The sequence below is a fragment of the Podarcis liolepis genome, assembly GCF_965112155.1.
Source record: "Podarcis liolepis genome assembly, chromosome: 12".
NCBI classification, from domain to species: domain Eukaryota; kingdom Metazoa; phylum Chordata; class Lepidosauria; order Squamata; family Lacertidae; genus Podarcis; species Podarcis liolepis.
This window is the reverse complement of record NC_139563.1, coordinates 54,262,027-54,282,794: the sequence shown is the minus strand read 5'-3', so window position 1 is coordinate 54,282,794 and position 20,768 is coordinate 54,262,027. Positions and strand designations below refer to the sequence as shown.

Genomic DNA, 20,768 nt, shown 5'->3' with positions numbered 1-20,768 from the left:
TCCCAAGTCTCATAAATGGGCCTTGAAGCAGCCAGCACTCCACGCCTGTGAATATCTGGAGTTTCCATCCTGCTTTTTTAAATAAACTGATAAAAAGGTAAAGGGACCCCTGACCATTAGGTCCAGTTGTGGCCGACTCTGGGACTGCGGCACTCATCTAGCTTTATTGGTCGAGGGAGCTGGCGTACAGCTTCCAGGTCATGTGGCTAGCATGACTAAGCCGCTTCTGGCGAACCAGAGCAGTGCACGGAAACACCGTTTACCTTCCCGCTGGAGTGGTACCTTTTTATCGACTTGCACTTTGATGTGCTTTCGAACTGCTAGATTGGCAGGAGCAGGGACCGAGCAACGGGAGCTCACCCCGTCGCGGGGATTCGAACCGCCAACCTTCTGATCAGCAAGTCCTAGGCTCTGTGGTTTAACCCACAGCGCCACCCGCGTCCCATAAACTGATAAAAGGTACTATAAAATCACAATACACACTTCTAAAATTTATGTTATTTTCCTGTGGCATGTCTAAAGACTTTACTGCATCCTTCAGATAGTGCCTTTCTTAAGATATAATCAATGCAGCACAATTCTAACATACACAGATATTCCTATCTTGGGACTGTCAGTGGTTTTATATAGCACATGGTGCCATCTGCTGGATCCAGCAGTAACAGGTCAACTAAACTAATAATTTTGGATTAACAGCCATGATCACATTAATAACTGCTTTTAAAGGACTTTTGAAATAAGTCTAGCCCTGCTGTGTTAGCCAGAACCTAAAGAGTCACACAAGGCTTACAGAATGGTTTGCCATGTACATAAGCTTTGATTAACCCTGTATATCAGGATAAACTTCTAAGGACAATTCTAGAATTTCACTCCAGATAAGGATCAGCTTGACGTGTGTGTGTGTGTGTGTGTGTGTGTGGGATATTGAGCCTCATCTAACCAGCATGCTTAAGTCTACATACTGTAAGTTATCCTGCCATGTTTAGCGCACCTTGGGATAGACTAGGTAATCAAGCTTTTATTCCCCTTCAGTTTACCTGATGGATTCAGCATGTGAATAGTTCTCACAAGTCTCTCGAGTTCCTATACCAATAGTTTAGAAACGTTCACCACTTTGCAAGTAAGTCATGTTTTACTGCCTGTGCAGCTTTTCTGACTGATGTATGGGGGAAAAGCTCATGAACCTGATCTTTAAAGAGATTGTAAGTAAACCAAACATGGTCTTTTTCTATGCTGGGTGAAGAGGGAAGTTTTGGAATTCACAAGGGTATATATTTTAAAAGTCCAACAGCCTTCCCCCTCCCCCTTTCTTTGCTGCATATTTTATGATTTTCTATCTCTGCTGGGTGCTCACTGGAAGGACAGATCGTGAAGCTGAGGCTCCAATACTTTGGCCACCTCATGAGAAGAGAAGACTCCCTGGTAAAGACCCTGATGCTGGGAAAGATGGAGGGCACAAGAAGAAGGGGACAACAGAGGACGAGATGGTTGGACAGTGTTCTCAAAGCTACAAACATGAGTCTGACCAAACTGCGGGAGGCAGTGGAAGACAGGAGTGCCTGGCGTGCTCTGGTCCAGGGGGTCACGAAGAGTCGGACATGACTAAATGACTAAACAACAACAATCTCTGCTGCGGTTCTCTCACCAAAGAGTACTTGCCCAAAACCTTAACCCTGGCATGCAGGAATTCTCATTTTATATACCTATTTTTTTTCATCTTGCCACCAACAGTGTGTGCATGTGATATAGATCTATACTTGCATTCACTGATAACTTACCAAAAAACCTCTCTCTTCCACACAAGAGTCTATTTGACATTTAATTTTCAGATAAATATGACCTTCCAGGGGAGACAAAAAAGGAACCTGAAAAATAAATAGATGGAAGATTCTCAGAATTGTATTTCTCTTTAACAAGCCATATCTACATGAAGACAAAAAACACAGTCACTTGTGAGCATCATTAATCTCAGATATAGCACAACCTTCTTCACACATATGTCAGCTGAAAGTTTGAATGCTTAGATTCCAGAAGCTTTTGAGAAGAGGAAGTTGTCTCTGGCCATTTACCAGTAATGGTCAGAGGCTGAAGAAAACCAGAAGCAAGGCTCCCTAGAATTGCCACCAAGCTGGAGAAAGTCAGGGGGTAAGATGGGAAAACATTGCGAGGACAAGGCTTGACATGGTTGTTAAACTACACATGGTTCAGTAAGAAGATCTATTCTACCAAGTTTAGCAATACTGTTTTTGGCTTTTTTAAAAGCAGAATATTTTACACACATGATTTTCACCCTAGTCCTCAGCAGAGGCAATTGTACCATATATACATGCATGACTGACTTAGTACCATTGCAGCCAATTATGCTCCTGGGATTATCCAATGTGTGCTACAATATGCACTCTGGTTAGGATTAAGGGATCCCACCTATGAGGCATTGGGGAGGGGAAGAAAATTGAGAAGAAATAATCCAATACAGTGGGGTGCGGGTGGCGCTGTGGGTAAAACCTCAGCGCCTAGGACTTGCCGATCGCATGGTCGGTGGTTCGAATCCCCGCGGCGGGGTGAGCTCCCGTCGTTCGGTCCCAGCTCCTGCCCACCTAGCAGTTTGAAAGCACCCTTAAGTGCAAGTAGATAAATAGGGACCGCTTTATAGCGGGAAGGTAAACGGCGTTTCCGTGTGCTGCGCTGGTGCTGGCTTGCCAGAGCAGCTTCGTCACGCTGGCCACGTGACCCGGAAGTGTCTCCGGACAGCGCTGGCCTCCGGCCTCTTAAGTGAGATGGGCGCACAACCCTAGAGTCGGACACGACTGGCCCGTACGGGCAGGGGTACCTTTACCTTTACCTTAATCCAATACAGTGGTACCTTGGGTTAAGTACTTAATTCGTTCCGGAGGTCCGTTCTTAACCTGAAACTGTTCTTAACCTGAAGCACCACTTTAGCTAATGGGGCCTCCCGCTGCTGCCGGAACACGATTTCTGTTCTCATCCTGAAGCACTATTGCTGGGTTAGCGGAGTCTGTAACCTGAAGCGTCTGTAACCCGAGGTACCACTGTATTCACCAAAAGACCAGGTCCTTACGTCAGGAAGCCCATTGCTTCATCAGAGGTACACTAGTAGCACCAGATATAGGATTCTTCCCCAGCCTCTAAGTAACATAGCTACATGATCTATCACAGATGCAAAAGACCTTCAACCAGCGAGCTTGAAGGCTTACAGCCTAGTTTTTTTCAAACACAAAACCCACTCATATACTGTGGGTTTGTTTTTGATTTTTTAAAGAAAACCTCACTCATGTTAGTTGTGGTATTGTGTATTCTTATTATTGGATAGCCAGTACAGCCAAGTAACATCCAAAAGCAGAGGCCATCACCTCCAGCAAGACTTAAAACACAGCACAAAGCAGGAAGTCCACTTCTCCCAGGAATACTGACAGCACACTTCAAGGACCCAAACAGGCTTTCCAAAGTTTGGTCATGTCACTACAGCCAATTTCAGTAGATACTTTGTACATATTCAAAAACCAAATGAATAGCAAAGCAATACAGCACACCCATTCGTTGCTTTTATGAAGCAACATGACACTCCGAATTCAGCTCTGATAAATCAGCACATTTTCAGAAGTGAATTTAATAGTATGCTTTAACTCTTCTGTAAATACTGTATGGTATAAGCAAAGATAAAGCAAGGCAAGTTCCAGGTTTTAAATTGATCCAAGAGCTGTGTACTTGGGACACTACAATTCCAGATGCAGATATGGCATTCCTATATACATTTTAGAAATACAGTGGTGCCCCGCAAGACGAATGGCTCGCAAGACGGAAAACTCGCTAGACGAAAGAGTTTTCCGTTTTGGAGGTGCTTCGCAAAACGAATCTCCTATGGGCTTGCTTCGCAAGACGACAATGTCTTGCGAGTTCCTGCTGTGTTTTTTTCCCTCCCCCCCCTTTTCTAAGCCGCTAAGCCGCTTATCAGCTGATCCGATCAGCAGATAAGCCGCTAAAAGCCGCTAATAGCGCTAATCCGCTAATCCTTCAATGGGCTTGCTTCGCAAGACGAAAAAACCGCTAGACGAAGAGAATCACAGAACGGATTCTTTTCGTCTTGTGAGGCACCACTGTACAGTACTGAATTTACTTCAGTCCCAAATCTATTGCACAGGCCATTCAAGACGCCAATGGGTTTGCTTTTAAGCACACATTTAGAATAATCTGCATTCGCGCGCAGAGAATAATTTACGCCGTTTCCCCCATCTTTTCTTTCATTTTAAATGAAGCACTGAAGAATCTCTTTTTCAGTCTGTAATAACATGCCAGGCATGTTTTACACAGTCTATATATCAAACAAGTCACTGGGGGCTTATATCCAGTGGAATTTGCATCGGATGTCAATTTCATTTCTGCTTATAACAAAAGCTGGCAGACTTTGGTAGGTACTGGTAGGTAACCTCAGTCTAAATTATTCTACAGTAGTAACAGGAAATGTAGATATAAGCAAAGGTAAATGATTGTCGCAGAGTGGTCAAGAGGCTAATCGCTTCAGAAAGCAAGTAAGTGACAAACTGTTCTATATGCAACTAAAATGCAATATGGTTTGCACACCTACTTAAATGTTTCTCTTTTTAATTGTGATGTCACCAACACCAACAAAGAAAGTTCTTCTAGTACAGTCATACCTCGAGTTGAAGTAGCTTCAGGCTGAGCGTTTTCAGGTTGCGTTCCGCGGCGACCTGGAAGCAACGGAGCACATTGCTTCCAGGTTTCGCCACTCGCGCATGCGCAGACGATCAAAATGATGTCACGCACATGTGCGGAAGCTGTGCGCTATGCGGACGCGGGTTGTGTTCACTTCAGGATGCAAACGGGGCTCCAGAACGGATCCCGTTCGCATCCAGAGTACCACTGTATTAAGGGTGGGCCAAATCCTTACAGGCTTGCATATCAATATTTTCCTTTTATTTCAGCTTCAGTAATTTAACATGAGTAGATTTCTTTTTTTCTTTTTACACTTACATTTTCCCCAAAACGAAGTGCAGAATTCAGCCAATAAATCTTGGTAAAATAAGAACTACACAGAATTTCAACAGTTATCATTAAAAAATTAACTGGAATATAATGCTACAGCTGAGCATGCTATCTGTCACGCAGGTTTTCCTTCCTTTTCCATGATGAGTTAGAGTGCATATATATATAAGATCCCCTTGGTACAAGGACAATGAACAAGCAGTACCTGCACAAGTGCACTGAAGGTAATAATGGACTGAAGCCATCATTTGTAGCAAAAGCCAAAAAAGCTTGTGCCAAAGTGATACAAGAGTAATTTATTGGGAGGTTCTGCACCTGCTATCTAGGCCATTCTCGTTTTGACAACTTAGATATATTTTTAATGCCTCCCAAGTTACCAGCCATACTTCTAACACCAGCTCTTTAAAGTAAAATGAACAGAACCTGCTAATACTGCAATTTACTCTTACCTTAGTAGAAACTAGAAATAGTAGTATTGTATTGCCCAAATTTCAGAAAGGTGGGTTAACAAGACGAGTAAGCTAAATTTCACAAATTTTACAGTGTCCCATTTTTAACTTCTGATTAAGGTAGAGGGAAAGCCAAACCAGAGTTCAAGCCAGAAGGGATACATACAATGAGAACGTCTCTCAACAAAACAAGTTTTTCATAGCCAAGGAAATTTATACACACAGGATAGTGTGTTCAGAAGTCAGGCTCCCAGAGATCTGCTTGACACACAAAACCCCACCTGACATTCTTCCTAAAAGTTAACTTTCATTCACCAAATCTCCAGTTCTGAGAATCTTAATGTGGTCCTTAAAGCAGCGTGTCAGTACAGCAATGAGCAAAGTTTAGTGATGACATAAGCAGCATGCACTGGGAACTGTTTTGGAAGAAAACATAGCAACCTTATCCTGGAACAAAGAACCCAACAGCTCTTTTTCTTTAATTCCATAATTTATCTAGGAAAAAGGAAATGAGCAACGCTGAATGCAACTAAAAGCAAAACAAAATGGAAAAGATAAAAACAGCAGCATAACACCAATTATGTGCCTTGCAAGATTCTGTTTCCGCTTTTAAGCTGAACTTCAGAGTGACATACCCAACCTAAACTGCTGGTCAGTTTCCTACTGAAAGAAATAAAGCAAGTTGCAGAAATGGTTTGATGTACTAGACAGCCAAGGAAGAGCTGAAACACACACATGCTTACAAGTGAAGTTCCTGCTTCATAGTATACTTTCCCCCTCCAAAAATGAAGGGGAAATGTGTGTGCGTCCTATGGGGCGAATGCAGGCTTTCGCTGAAGCCTGGAGAGCGAGAGGGGTAGGTGCGCACAGCCCCCTCTCACTCTCCAGGCTTCAGGCAGCTCTCCGCAACCCTTGGGAGCCCGGCATGAAGTCGCGCCGGTCTCCCAAGGGTTGCAGAGAGCTGCCTGTTCTGGGGAAGCTTGGGCTTCCCCCGCCCCAGCCCCGCGCCTGGGGGGGGGGAAATATTTTTTTATTCCCCCCCCCCAAAAAAACTGGGTGCACCCTATGGGCCGGTGCGCCCTATGGGGTGAAAAATACGGTATATCAAATGTGAAATTTAGTTTCCCAGTTCAAGCTCCTAGTACAGTAGTATCTCGGTTTAAGAACAGCTCTGTTTACAAATTATTCGGTTTACGAACTCCGCAAAACCGGAAGTACTGTCCCGGTTTGCGAACTTTACCTTGGTCTAAGAACGGTGGAAGGGCACCAGTGGCGGGAGGCATCATTAGGGAAAACGCACCTCCGTTTAAGAACGGTTTCGGTTTTAGAACGGACTTCCGGAACGGATTAAGTTTGTAAACCAAGGTACCACTGTAGTGTGAATGAGAACCATCAGGACAGCTAGTGTGTTTAGGTTGTACATTTGCATTTCCAACTACTAAGCACCTCCATTATTACAAAAACAAACTGCTCAGGAATGGCCAAGAAATCTTTAATTTCTAAGACCTACAGTTAATCTTTAGAAAGCCCAGTAATCCCTGTGTTAGGCTTCAAGACACCCCCCCCCCCAATTTTAAGAAAAGCAGCAGTAGATCAACATTCTTAAGCTATTAACATTTTAATCTCCTCAGGCAGAGGAATGGCAACTATATAAGCATTGACTTGCCTTTTCCAGAACCCTCTGTTTTAAATACAATTAGGAATCAGTGATAAAGAATTCCACCCCTCCCATCCTCAGGATACTGTCTCCTAAATGGACAACTATTTTGGAGACATTTGAGGTCCCAGCAAAGACTATTACTTACTTTACAGCACAGCCATTTAAGCAATAAAGTAATCATGTACGTGTTGAGTATACAAGCATAGAGATTTACACTCAGTTGCCTACAAGGGCAAGAAAGTCGGGCGGCAATACAGGGAAGCACTAAGCTAAACCTACATACTAAAATATATTGAAAAAACCAATCAATGTTGATTACCTTGTCCAGCAAGAATCTGGTACTCCCAACTGAAGATAGGGAAATTGTGTGTGAACCAACAAGAAGAAAGTTACTTGTGCGCACAGCATTGGGTCCACCTGGACTTGCCATAACTGTAAAGAAAAAAAATAAGTATACCTTAAATTTAAACATACCTGTAAAGAAAAGAAAAAATCTAACCAATTAAAAAGCTCTCTCTCAACTAAGAAGGAATCCCGTATTTTTTAAAAATGTTGCCAAATATTTGTAAGCAATAAAAGCTGTAGATGGTCAGCACCCTCTTAGAAAAGATATTTCCCCTCCTCTCAAACAGGAGCAGCAGCCTTTAAGATGGCATCTGTGGCAACATACAAAAGCGCCATCTACAGACAAAACTTTTATTTACTTATTATAAATATATTTTGCTTATTTTTACTTATTTAGTACATTTATATACACTGCTTAATTGTTTGCTTTTAGTAGTATACATAAAACAATTCACGGCAAATGGGACAATAAAGCAATAAAAACAATGAATTTTACCTGGCGTAAGAAGGTTGCTCTTCTGTCAAAAAAGAGAAAGAAACACATGGAAACAGGTTGTTAAAAGAACATTTTAGACAGTGCACTTGATGGGGGGGTTGCATCTGAAAGGCTGAAAGTTACTGATCGTTTACGGAACAGGTATGGTAAAAGCAAGTAACTATGATCTCTAGCATGATATTATCTTGCTAGAAATAAAAGCCTTGGTCACAGGTAAGTTATGTGTGTGTGTGAGTTTTAAATCATTCAAATGTTAATACTTACGGCAGTAATAGATGTCAATAATCTCTTTGGAGTAATAGCCTAAGAGATTAGAGAAGAGACAAATGCACTCTAAATGTTATATTCGGTACAGGGCTGTTAAAGACCTCACAACAGCAGAGCATCTAGGTTTTAAAGCAAGGTTAACAAATTAGCTAGGTTTGTCAGCAGTTAGCATTCAAAACAGATGTATTTCCAAACACACACACACACCACAGTGCTGTATACATACTTCACAGAGTCCATCTGCATACACATCACAATTGTGGCCGGCATTTGTTTGGAACCTTCAGGTTATTAATTTCTCAGGAAATACATTTTTGGAAGTGCAAGCAGCGCATATTGAAGAAATCAGGCCCAGCTCCGGGTGAACTTTTCTTCCCCACTCCAACAGGGTGATCTACCATCCTGTTCCATGGGAAAGATTGCAGGAGAGGCGGGCAGGCGAAGACCACTTCAGAGTCTTCTGGATTGTCCCTCCCACCACAGGGTCTTTCTACTACCAACTGCGGAGTGGAGTTGCTGTCATAAGGATCCTGAGAGCAACTCCACAAAAGGAACAAGATGCTCCACTTTGCTTAAAGCACTCTATACTACTTCAATCATTCACAAAATTTGTCGTGTTCCTGTCACATGATTGTGAACTCTTTCCACTTTTAAACAACCCTGCCACCAGCCAACATGGCTGCAGTATAGGGCACTGAGTTACAATTTGAATGACGTCCCCAGACAAGCGACAACAGGGCATCAAAGAAGCAAAAAAAAAGAGGAAAAAACCATGTACTAGATGCAATTATGGAAAATATTCACAGGCAGTAAAATTTTAGAACCGACATTATGCTGTGCAAGATGACTGAACTTAAGTTATTCAGCTGAAGCACTTCAAGATTTATTCTGCCATCAGTTCACAAAGGCAGAGTAGTAAATTTGACTATAATCTTAATATGCTTAAAGAACAACATTTTTGTTTTAAAAGGATATTGTGTCATATTGATTTGAAAAAGTGTTCTTCCCTCTGTATTTTAGCACAGATTAACATCACCAATTTATTCAATTATTCCCTTTACCTTTGACTTAGCTGATTTTTTCCTTTTATCAATGCCTGTGGATTCTTTCTTCTGTACCTAATAAATGAAAGAGAGATGTTAAGCGTCTATTGCACCCCCCAAGTGTTCTCTCAAAATAGATGCCCATCGAAAGATGAGAGATACATACCAAGCTATAAACTTCAATGTTTATCTCAAAGTCACTGGCCACATCTTGCCTTTAAAAAAAAGGGAAGAAAGGGTTCAATTCAATTCCTAAGTCTAATACAGTTTCCAAGTCAAGTTTTATAAATCAAATAAATCGCAACAGAAGCTGTGGTAGCTCCTACTGGATCTATGCCCGTCTAAGGGCTGCAAAAAAAAGCAGAGGGCAACCTCAGGCAGTCCAGGGCTTCCTGGCAAACAGCTTGACAAGTATGTCTTTTCCTGATTGTCTTACGGAACATCAGGACCAGGTGTAAGCCTGTAAGATTTTGGAAGACCATCTTAGGGTAGCTTTCACTGCTGTATTCAGAGCTCTGCTGCTCTCTCGCTCTCAAGCACCCCCAACCAAGATTAACGTCAGACTTCTGAAGCATATGGGATTAATTCTTTTCTCTCAAACTCCTGCGGAAAGCTTAATAAGAGTTCAGAATCAATAGTGTTTGTCAAAAGTGGGCTTGAGACCCCTGCCATTTTACTTTAGGCAAGTAGGAACCACTCCCAAACTAGCAGCCCAATATCAAAGACAGCTGTATAGCAGACAAGTAAGCATGTGCACAAATATTGAGCTGCTATTTTTCTCCAGCTGGAACAAAGCAGTGTATTTTGGAGTGCAAGGACACCAGAGACAGCAGTCCTGCAGTTTGAGGTGTAGGAAAGACAGGCAAGCACTCACTATTTTCTTATGCACCATCCTAATTAAAATGACTGCAGCTAATCTACCGCTTCCCAGTATCTGAAAAGAGGAAGACTGGGTTGAGGTGGGAGTGAGAGAGAGCATTCTTTTTGAAGGAATAAAGTTTTCCTTAAATGTGCTTTTGGATCGCCAGAACTTTATTTTTTGAAGCTGCTGCTGTGTTTTTAAACTAAGCTTTGTTCTTAATGCTTCGTTGTGATTGTCAACAGCTATGGAGGGCACAAATGGTTAGCATATAACATTGTTATAAAGAAGAATAAAATTAAATAGCTAAACAAATAAGTACTTACAGTGTAAAAGTAGTAGTGAAAGTAAGAGCATCTCCACCATTCAGGGAACTTGCAGTACTTGCTAATGGTGTAGCAACCATGTTTTCTGCTCCTGCTTTTAACATTATTACGTAGTAGTAGTTTGCTGTTTCTGTGAATAGTTTAAGCAGTCTCTCTTAATCTGTTTTACAAAAGCAGCTAACACAAAAGATTAAAGAACAAAGTGGTTCAGCATTTTTGCCTCCAATCAACTTATTGCAGTTTAATGCACCTATGTTTATTTTTTATGGTTTGTAAGACAGTTGATTTAAGATGGGAGGATCAATTTTCACAGCGATTTAAAGATTTTTTTTAAAAAATCGAAATGGAATGTGGTGTGTTATTCAAATGAAATGGTGAAACTCAGGGAGAAGCTGGAAGTATTTTAGTCAAAACTGCACACAAGGCAAGATCACAAAAGTTGCAATCCTATACCTATTAACTCATAATAAGTCCACTGAACACAATGGGACTGACCTCTAAGGAGACATATATATGATTGCACTGTATATCTGCCTACACCAACACAAATATAAAAAGTGGTAGGTTATTTTGTTCTGTTTTTAAAAAACCATTATTGTTTTCCTAGCATTTTTCAGGTGTTCCTTAATTTCACTATATTCACAGTTCTGGGAAGTACTCAACCAAAAACTGTTTTGTTTCAATTATTAGTACTTCTAACTCATTAAAGCACTTCTGCAGCAACAATTGGCTTCTTCTGCTACTGCCTGTCTTCACTACTATTGCTGCTGCTGCCTTCAACTGCCTTCACATGACCAATGTAGCAGCAGCAGCAAAGGCTGAAGGCATCAGATATAAGGCCACAGTAGTAGTTGGCATCTTGAGCATTAAAAACAGCAGCTTAAGTTGCTTAAACACAGTGATTAAAGTTACAGATAGGTAGCCGCGTTGGTCTGCCATAGTCAAAACAAAAAAATTCCTTCCAGTAGCACCTTAAAGACCAACTAAGTTAGTTCTTGGTATGAGCTTTCGTGTGCAAGCACACTTCTTCAGATACAGTGTATCTGAAGAAGTGTGCATGCACACGAAAGCTCATACCAAGAACTAACTTAGTTGGTCTTTAAGGTGCTACTGGAAGGAATTTTTTTGTTTTGACAGTGATTAAAGTGTACAATGGCTTCAGGAATGTGGGGAAAGCGATCTAAATATGGAAAGAGACGGAAAGCAAGAGGAAAATGGTGGTGGAAAAAGAAAAAGAGGAGGTATAAAGTTGATTATTGGGACATAAACTGCCAGTCACTGGAGAATGGAATGCAACAGCATTAATTTGGGGAAAATTCAGCTAGGAGATTTGGGGGTGGATGAAAGAAATGTTGCTTGATCTACACCTTAAGAAGAAAAAGGAGTACTGCAAACACAGAATGCTGTAAGGAAAGGTAACTCTGCTCTAAAATTCCAGTTCAAATGAAGATGGACTTGAGAGGCTTTCCCAGGAGCAATTAGTGAATTCATGGAAGATGTGACCTGCAAACCAGAGACTTCCTGACTTATAGGTCCGTCTCTATATCAGCTGCTACACTAAACCATAATTCCAACCACACAAGCACAGCAAAAGGAATTACCTGATTTCTGGACAGTGCTGCATACAAAGTCTGCTTTTAGAGGTAGGCGCATTTCTGACAGAGTCACAGAGCCCCTGGATGGAGAAACTCCACTAGGCATTGAATCAGCTTTAATCTTCTTGCTTTGAGATCCTTCATTTTTTAGTTTGTTTAGCTCTTCCAATAATGCTGTTCTTTTTTCAGCTGTACAAACATAAAAAATAAAGTAGTTACGTATATGTTTCATAACCAATTACAGGTTGTTTTCAAGTCACAGGCACATCCCACAAAATGTTTAAAATTGAATCCCATTGTTGCATCAAAACCAACCTCCATCTAATGAACTCATTTTGAACAGAAGTCAGATATAAGAAAAAAGATGGCCTTAAGGGTTTGCTTTTAGCAGGTGATACTCAGAGGTAAATGGAGGCTTTGGGCAAGCTAACATTCACAGAACTAGCCTTCATAAAGTTTTAGGGTGTTCTTAAAGCCATCACCACAGGGTGGCAGAAAATTTCATAGATCAATTGCACATTGCTCTAACACTTTCTTCAAATCTTTTATGCATGGAAAATTTAGATGAGGTAGCTTATTGCTGAAGAATCACTTTGAGTAAAAAAGAATACAGTATGCTTAATATACAGTGGTGCCTCGCAAGATGAAAAGAATCCGTTCTGTGAGTCTCTTCGTCTAGCGGTTTTTTCGTCTTGCGAAGCAAGCCCATTGACGGATTAGCGGATTAGCGCTATTAGCGGCTTAGCAGATAAGCGGCTTAGAAAAAGGGGGGGGAGGGGGAAAAACCCCGCAGGAACTCGCAAGACATTTTCGTCTTGCGAAGCAAGCCCATAGGAGATTCGTTTTGCGAAGCACCTCCAAAACGGAAAACTCTTTCGTCTAGCGAGTTTTCAGTCTTGCGAAGCATTCGTCTTGCGGGGCACCACTGTCCCCTAGTGTGATCTTTTGGTCAATAAAGCCTGTTATGTTATTTACATAGAAAGCCATCTTTAAACAACCACCATACTTGCAATGAGAAGTAGTCTCTCAGCTTCTGCTTCTTCTTGTGAACCCTTCCCATGTTCCTCATCAATACAACAGTTTAGAGCTTGGCTGGCTTGATGTATTACTGTTTGTTGTAGATTGATCTCATTATTCAGCTCCTAAACATGTAGTCAGATAAGCAGACTTAGTAAAACCTCAAACCATTATTTTGTCACATTTCCTTCAGTTTCTTTGGAAACACATGCACCCTGAAGTTTCTCATCAGCAATTTAGGCTGGTGCAGACATAGCTCTGCTCATGTTATCCAGTTACAGGATTGGACTGCAGGATTATACACTTCCTCCTTATGAGTAAATTCTCTCAACCATGGACTATTAGCCATAGTTAATTCTAACCTGGCATTCAAAAACTATGCTGAAATCCAAACTGCTAGTGGCCCCATGTAACTTCATTTTTACTCCTAAAGTATGTATGTTGACAGTTTATAATCCTTGTAGGAAAAATTAAATGGATAGAATGAAAAATCAGTTCTCTAGGATTGGAAGGAGGCATTCTAAGCACCTGTAATTTGCGTTTGATGTTAATTTGATCAGATGTTCCATTCCTTTTCTCCTCGAGCCTGGAAGAAACATCTTCTTTACGAACGATCACTTGCTTTATTGAAGGACGATCTACTTCTTTAAATCGCTGTGATCGATAGGCATCGATACTTCAAAAGAAAAGTTCAGTTTTAGAAAGATACAGAGCAAAGTATTTGACCAAATTAAGTTAAGAAAGTGCAGAGGCAAGAAAGGGTTTACAACAGAGATTGAATCATCCTGACCAAATTGAGATAGAGGCACAACCAGCTTTTAGGACCGTCCTTGGGAAGATTATAGCAAAGTGGATTTCTTCAAAGACACAATGATGGCTAGGTCAATGTTTCAGGAAGTGCCAAAGTGCTGCCCTTCTACTTTTCCCATGAGGCCATTTTCCAGAAAGAAATCTAGATTAGCCTTAAATCAAGCGTGGGGAATCAGGCCCAGGGGCTTCTCTATCTGGTTCCCAAGACTCTCCATAAGCCACAAGTACAATTGCTGGCTCTTTCATCTCCCACCACTGACATCTGAATCCAGCCCTCTGCATAAGGTTTCCCAGAAGTGTATGTAGCCCTCAGGCTGAAAAAGGTTCCCCACACTTGGCTTAGCTGTTTTAGTCCTCTCTCTGCATTGTACTAAAATTTAAGAGGCCAAATAGAACGCTTAGCCAAGTGGTTACCTGTACAGATTACGCTCCTCTGACAAGGACCCAATGCTGCTTCCAGATTCAGTTCTGCAGACAGATGTTCTCTGAAACTTGTTAGACTTTGGACTATCATCACTTGCATTGCTCCCCTCATCAACCAATTTACATGGGGATGCAAAAACCTGGAAGAGACATAGATCTTTGATCATTCTATGTGTAATTAAAATTTGAAGAAATACAACATTATAATGCTGAGACTTGGATTTTAATATCAAACTGAGAATTACAAGTTTGAAGGTGTGTTTTTCTCATTTTCTAGAATTTGAGTCTATGACAACCTGGACATACACAAATAGCAGCATTAAATTAAGCATCTGTTCCTACCTCTGGACTTGCAACAGCAACAGACTCTGTTAAAGGTGTTAGGAGGGACATTGAGGAAATATTCAGCGGCTCCTGTTCATCCTCACAATCAGCTTCCAAGGTCATACTCATCTCTTTTTTAAGTTTCTCTATGTCAGGCCCATCCTCTTGAAGAACTTCATCAAAGATGTCACTTATCACCTGTGAACTATTCATTTCGTCATTCGCTTCAGTCTCGGGCTCTTTGTCTGGAAAGTAAAACACACAAAGTCTTAACTTTATTTTTTAAAAAAGGTAAACAGAAGCCTCCACATATTAACAAGGGACAGGAGGGACCAGAAGACTGTTGTTACTATTATTATATATGATAGTTACTGTCCTAAAGTAGCTTACATTCAAACCAATGGAAACAAACACAGGCAACGAAGTCTAAAAACCTATCTAGGTCTTAGTGGCCTCATGCCCACAAAAAAGGCCACAAATATCTGAAGCCCTTCAACTTAAGGGCCAAAAGCCTGGGTAAAGAGGAAAGGTTCAGCCAGGTTCCTACAAATAAATGCGGCACCAGGCATGCCTCCCTGGGGGAGAGCATTGCATGAGCAGGATGGCGAGGCACCATTGTTCTTGTATCACCATCCTCCAGACCAAAGAAGGGCCTCAGATGACAACTGCGGGGTCCAGGCCAGTTCATGTGGGGAGAGACAGTCCTTGGGGAATACCTAAGCTACACAAGCCTTTATAGATCAAGGGGGCATTTTGAATTGAGCCTCAAATAGCAGCCAGTGCTGTTGTTCCAGAATTGGCATTATATATTCAGACCATCCCGCACAGGTCAACAATTTGACTGTCAAATTCTGCACCAGCGGAACTTTCCAAAGCATCTTTAGAGATTGTCCCACATGTAACATATTGCAGTAATCGAATCTAGAGCTTGCCAGAGTATACACAACAGAAGTTAGGCTGTACACGTCCAGATAAAAGGCACAGCTGGCCCTCTAACTCTAAGCTTGATGGACAGTACTCCATGCCACCGAGGCAACTTGACCCTCAAGCAACAGTAATAGCTAAAGACGGAATGTAACTCCATCCAGACCAGGCCAGATCCCATCTGTTTGTTCAAGAGGACAACCCATTAACTGTGTCTGTCTTGTCTGGATTAAGTTTCAGTTTATTGGCTTTCATCCAGTTCACTACTGAGGCAAGAGGTTAAGCTAGCCCATACATTGTCACACCTCCAAATGTAAAGGAGCAGAGCTGTGTCATCAGCATATTGTTGACAATGCACTCCAAAATTATGCAGGACCCCTACTGACACTGAATGCCGACAGCCTTTCCCCCCTAACTTTCCTTCTTTGATAAGACAAGGTTAGTGCCTTTCTTCACACAAATACTAAAAACAGGTCCAGTGACTCAAGTTTTGTTTTTATTTGCCCTCCCCCACAAAGGGTGTGATATAAACTTATAGAATTGTAGAGATAGTAGGGACCCCAAGGGTCATCTAGTCCAACCCTCTGCAATGCAGGAATTGCAACTCAAGAATTCAGAACAGATGATCATCCATCCTCTGCCTAAAAACCTCCAAGGAAGGTCCACCACCTTTCCTGGGAGTCTGTTCCACTGTCAAACAGCGCTTACTGTCAGAAGTTAATTGCTGATGTTTAGTCAGAATCTCCTTTCTTATAACTTGAATCCATTGGTTTGAGTCTACCCTTCAGGGAAGGAGAAAACAAGCTTGCTCTAAGCTTGCATAAGACATAAGCTTGCTCTAAGCTTGCATAAGACAGCCCTTAAATCTATATCTCAGTCTCTTTTCCAGGCCACACATAACTCCCTCAACTGTTCCTCATAAGGCTTCGTTTCCAGACCCTTGATCATCCTTGTCTCTTCTCTGCGCACCTTCCAGCTCAAACTCATTCTTAAATTGCAGTACCCAGAACTAGATACAAGGCAGTTTTCCAGACATGCATTGTCACCACGTAATATTTTCCAATCACTATAAAGGAGCCTAAGTTAAAGGTAAAGGTACCCCTGCCCGTGTGGGCCAGTCGTGTCCGACTCTAGGGTTGCGTGCTCATCTCGCTTTAGAGGCCGTGAGCCAGCACCGTCCGAAGACACTTCCGGGTCACGTGGCCAGCGTGACGAAGCTGCAGCTGGCGAGCCAGCACCAGCGCAGCACACGGAAATGCCGTTTACCTTCCCGCTTTAAAGCGGTCCCTATTTATCTACTTGCACTTAAGAGTGCTTTCGAACTGCTAGGTGGGCAGGAGCTGGGACCGAACGACAGGAGCTCACCCCGCCGCGGGGATTCGAACCGCCGACCATGCGATCAGCAAGTCCTAGGCACTGAGGTTTTACCCACAGCGCCACCCGCGTCCCTATCAAGGAGCCTAGCTGCATGTTAAAGACCATCAGTGGTTTAGGGCTAAGCCAGACAACCTTTGAAGCACACAGCCTAGATAACTAGACAAATTTAGTATAAAGAATTAGGAAATACAAACCTTTCTGTTCCTCAGGAAGTTGCTCAAGGTTTGAGTTGGAAAGTGTTTTTACAGGAGTTTGTGGTGAAAAGATTTTCAACGGACTGAGCTCTTCTGTCTTTTCATGTTCTGAAGCGCCTGTAAGTTTCAAGGAATGTTACTTAAGTAGAGCAAGCAGTTATTAAATAAAGTTCATAACTAATCTATGTTAGGCCATTTTACAATGGACTTGTACTAGGCTAGACTTTGAGACACCAAGCATCTACTTGCTGATGAGAAATCTCGCTCCTCAGGGAGCAATATGTAGTAGGCCTATTAATCTGACATTTCTATCTAAAGTTCTAAGTGGCACGCCTTACGATTCTTAGTAATTCGTATAAATACTGGAGATAATAGACAATATAGTGAACACACACCCGCCCTTCCCAACTTGCCCATATGTCATTTTCATACTGAATTTGGAAAGTTCCAAGTCCCAGGGATTGAAATCACAATTATCCAATCACCCAGGCCAGGGCGTTATTTTCTACCCAGGGAGAGGATAGATGGGGGCAAATGTATGTCTCACATGGCATTTACAGAAGTAGTGGAAAAGTTGCAGCTGTCCAGGTAATGCTGAACAATGACTCCTGTAATCTGACAGAGGCAAGCAAATGGAGTCCAACAGCATATGGAGTGCCATACGCCTTCCACCCGCCGTAAGGGAAGTTATTGGCACTTTGAAACATAAATTAGGCTTCTATCAAACAATTTACTAGTCATGTTTTAGACTTATTCTTTCACGTTTAGATAATTTTACCATGGAGTAGTTTTATCATGGAGCATTCTTACCAGAAGTTATGCCTTCTACGGCTATCTCTACAGCCTTTTCTTCGGCTACCTTTGAGTTGTCATCAGAATTGGGAAGGTGCTTTGAGTTAACCTGAACCAAACTCTCCTAGAAAAGTAAGATAATTCAGGCCTTTAAGTCAAGTCATCAGGGTATATTCGACTGGTGTCCAATTAGTTTAGTTGTATTCAATATTACCTGTTATTATGTTCAATATTTGGATTAATTTTTACTGTATATTTTTGATCTTTGGATGAATAGTGATTTAGAAAGAAATTTAATAATAAATAACCTAAAGCAGTCTTACAGATTCCCTTACAACAAGTTCCAATATGTTACCGATTTTGTTTCTAGGTGTTTTTTCTTGGAGTTCTCTTTTCTTTCAGCGCTCCACAAGTTGCCCCTGTCAAAGCGGCCTCTGATGCATGCAAGTTCTTTTTCACGTTCCTGAAAACATTCAAGACAAAAGTGGATGCAGTCTCAGCTTATGCACTACATCTCGAACAGATGTCTAATATTCAACTCTAATCATTCCATGGTCTTACAGACAAGTAGAAATTCATACCTGTTTGAGCTGCTGTGCTAAACTAGCAGTAGAGGATACTTCATTCTGTCTGAAGAGTCTTTCTTGGATTGTCTTTGTATTTGGAGTGATAATGGGAGTCCTGTGTCCTCCAGTGATAACAGGACTTTGTGTACTACGCTCCTGGCAATGCTCTCCAAAACGTTCCAGAAAAGGCTTAATCCCTGATCCTCCTAGAAGAACAATGGATTTTTTTTCATTAACAAGTTAGGTTCTTCATTATTTAGAAGTAACACTGAAGTGCAGCATTATTCTTTTCTTCTTCATACATACAGTTATACAACTATACTAGATTCCATATCTGAACATGTTCTGATGAGAATTGGGGCAGTTAAGCATAAGTACTTCTCAAAAAGCTATAATTATTCACATAAGCATCATTCTGCAGCAATATCCAACTAAGTTGCACTCATAACCCCATTGAAATTAATGGTCTGAAGTTAATCATGTCCATTATTTTTAATGGGTCTACTCTGAGTGGGACTAGGGTTGTCTACAGCCCTTTCTATACATCCCCAAAACTTTTAATATAAAAGACCCTAATTTTGCAACTGAGGTAAGGTACACAAATTCTCAATCTAGGTCTCTGGAATCCCTAACAGATGAGCTTTCCAAAGTGTTAACAGAAGTGCTTTCAAGCTGTCACCCATGGTTCAACAAGAGTTAGTTTCATCCAATTTAGATCAGAAGGTCAGACATCCATAACCAAGTGAGAAAGCAGATTTATTGTAGAAAACACTAAGCTGCTTAACATTTTTAAAACTTATCATCTGGAAATGCACAAAATTTTCTTAAAAGCTGCAGCCCAATATCAAATACCACCATGCAGAATCCAGACACTCTTATATCTTGGCAGAAACCTAATTGCACAGGCTGATGTAACTGTGTGAAACTAGTTTTGAATAATGCTCAGATAATTATTCTTCGTCTCCAATAAAAAAAATGGAACCTTTTAAATAAGTCTTAATTCTTATGACAAAGAGGTAAAATAAAAGAATTTAAAGCGATCCCAAATCAAAAGGCATTACCCCAAAGTATGTTCAAATTAACACACCAGGAATTGCTTCTAAATAAACATGAACTGGATCAGAATAGGTGGAGATAGAGAAATCAAGGGGTCTGACACAGTAGCATGAAGGCTACATGGTACCAATACATTTGAGTAGATTTCAACAAGTCATCTCTTAAGTTGCCATCAATTCATGTGTAGAACTACACGAAACCTTACTCACTACCAATTAACATATATGCAGATGGAGGAGCTGTTTATTTAAAGCTCATTTTTGCAGTTCTTTAATACAACTTATAAATTGTGAAATTACAAAAAACATTAATATATATTTTTTCTCATGACTTAGCTAAAACTTTGCACACAGTATATTCCAGGTATGCTTAAACTGTTCAAATTTCACTCCGACATGGCCATTTCACTTACATCAGCTAATTGCAGAAATCATTTTCTATACAAAATTCTGGTTAAAATCTCTACAGCATATGCTGCTTTAAATAATGGTGCAACCCTTCACCTGGTGTGGCTGGTTTATCCTTAGAATCAAATTGTACATGTGTTCCCTTGAGTCGCTCCTCTTTGGCAGAAAGTGGCTGAGATAATGCAGATTTCAATGGTGGTTTAAGGTTGGCCTTTTCCTGCAGCAGTCGTTTTGGTACCTCAGTCTCCTTAGAATGGTTGCTAGTTGTTCCTGAAGATTTTGCTACGGAATTATTAGTTCCCTGAAAGGGGATTAGAGAGAACAGTTAGTTGTCACTCTCAGCTCAGAAAGACAGCAAAGATTATTATCCACCTAATTTTTAATGTTGCCAATGGATTTCCCAGATGCAGCACTAGCAATTGTGGAGTTGCTGCTCTAAATTAGTCTACTAGGATAGCTAAACAAATGCTTCCATCTCCTCCACTGCTGTTTTCACTAACACAGCTAAAACAGCCATTTGCAACAGGGATCAGAACTTTACATTGTCTCTGTAATATCTTTATGTGCATTCCTTAATACTTGCCATTTACAAGAGGATCTCAATAAGTAACTACCTGGTGTAGTATGCTTAAATATGATTTTATAATTGACACTAGACTTTTCAGCCTAGTTTATCTTTTAAAACATGTTACAATTGTTCACAAATTCCCCAAAGCCTGACTCAGATTAGGATTTTGCTACATTTTGATGTCTGTTAAGGATTGCACTCTAACAAACTCGTATTTCCTTTCTGCCACTTCTATAGCACCATCTTAA

The 20,768-nt window shown here is 41.1% G+C and overlaps 1 protein-coding gene and 1 long non-coding RNA gene across 4 annotated transcripts in view; one reads left to right on the top strand and one right to left on the bottom strand.

Annotated features, from left to right (window-relative positions):
* ANLN (anillin, actin binding protein) overlaps positions 1-20,768 on the bottom strand; it is a 37,556-nt gene that overhangs the window by 4,095 nt on the left and 12,693 nt on the right. For 2 of the 3 annotated variants that reach the window (XM_083468773.1, XM_083468772.1), the window contains exons 5-21: positions 20,049-20,253; positions 18,505-18,695; positions 18,279-18,386; positions 17,942-18,047; positions 17,132-17,248; positions 14,655-14,881; positions 14,304-14,452; positions 13,608-13,755; positions 13,069-13,204; positions 12,069-12,251; positions 10,468-10,597; positions 9,449-9,497; positions 9,301-9,357; positions 8,237-8,275; positions 7,973-7,994; positions 7,451-7,563; positions 1,779-1,865 (exon numbers count right to left, since the gene is read on the bottom strand). In XM_083468773.1, coding sequence (XP_083324899.1) covers positions 1,779-1,865; positions 7,451-7,563; positions 7,973-7,994; positions 8,237-8,275; positions 9,301-9,357; positions 9,449-9,497; positions 10,468-10,597; positions 12,069-12,251; positions 13,069-13,204; positions 13,608-13,755; positions 14,304-14,452; positions 14,655-14,881; positions 17,132-17,248; positions 17,942-18,047; positions 18,279-18,386; positions 18,505-18,695; positions 20,049-20,253 — 2,067 coding nt within the window. Of the gene's footprint in view, positions 1-1,778; positions 1,866-5,912; positions 5,967-7,450; positions 7,564-7,972; positions 7,995-8,236; positions 8,276-9,300; positions 9,358-9,448; positions 9,498-10,467; positions 10,598-12,068; positions 12,252-13,068; positions 13,205-13,607; positions 13,756-14,303; positions 14,453-14,654; positions 14,882-17,131; positions 17,249-17,941; positions 18,048-18,278; positions 18,387-18,504; positions 18,696-20,048; positions 20,254-20,768 lie in introns of all 3 variants that reach the window. The other variant, XM_083468771.1, reaches the window with a different exon arrangement.
* Positions 13,239-14,653, top strand: LOC310690222. Its single transcript, XR_014517996.1, has 2 exons — positions 13,239-13,488; positions 14,590-14,653. It is a non-coding gene; the product is annotated as an uncharacterized lncRNA (long non-coding RNA).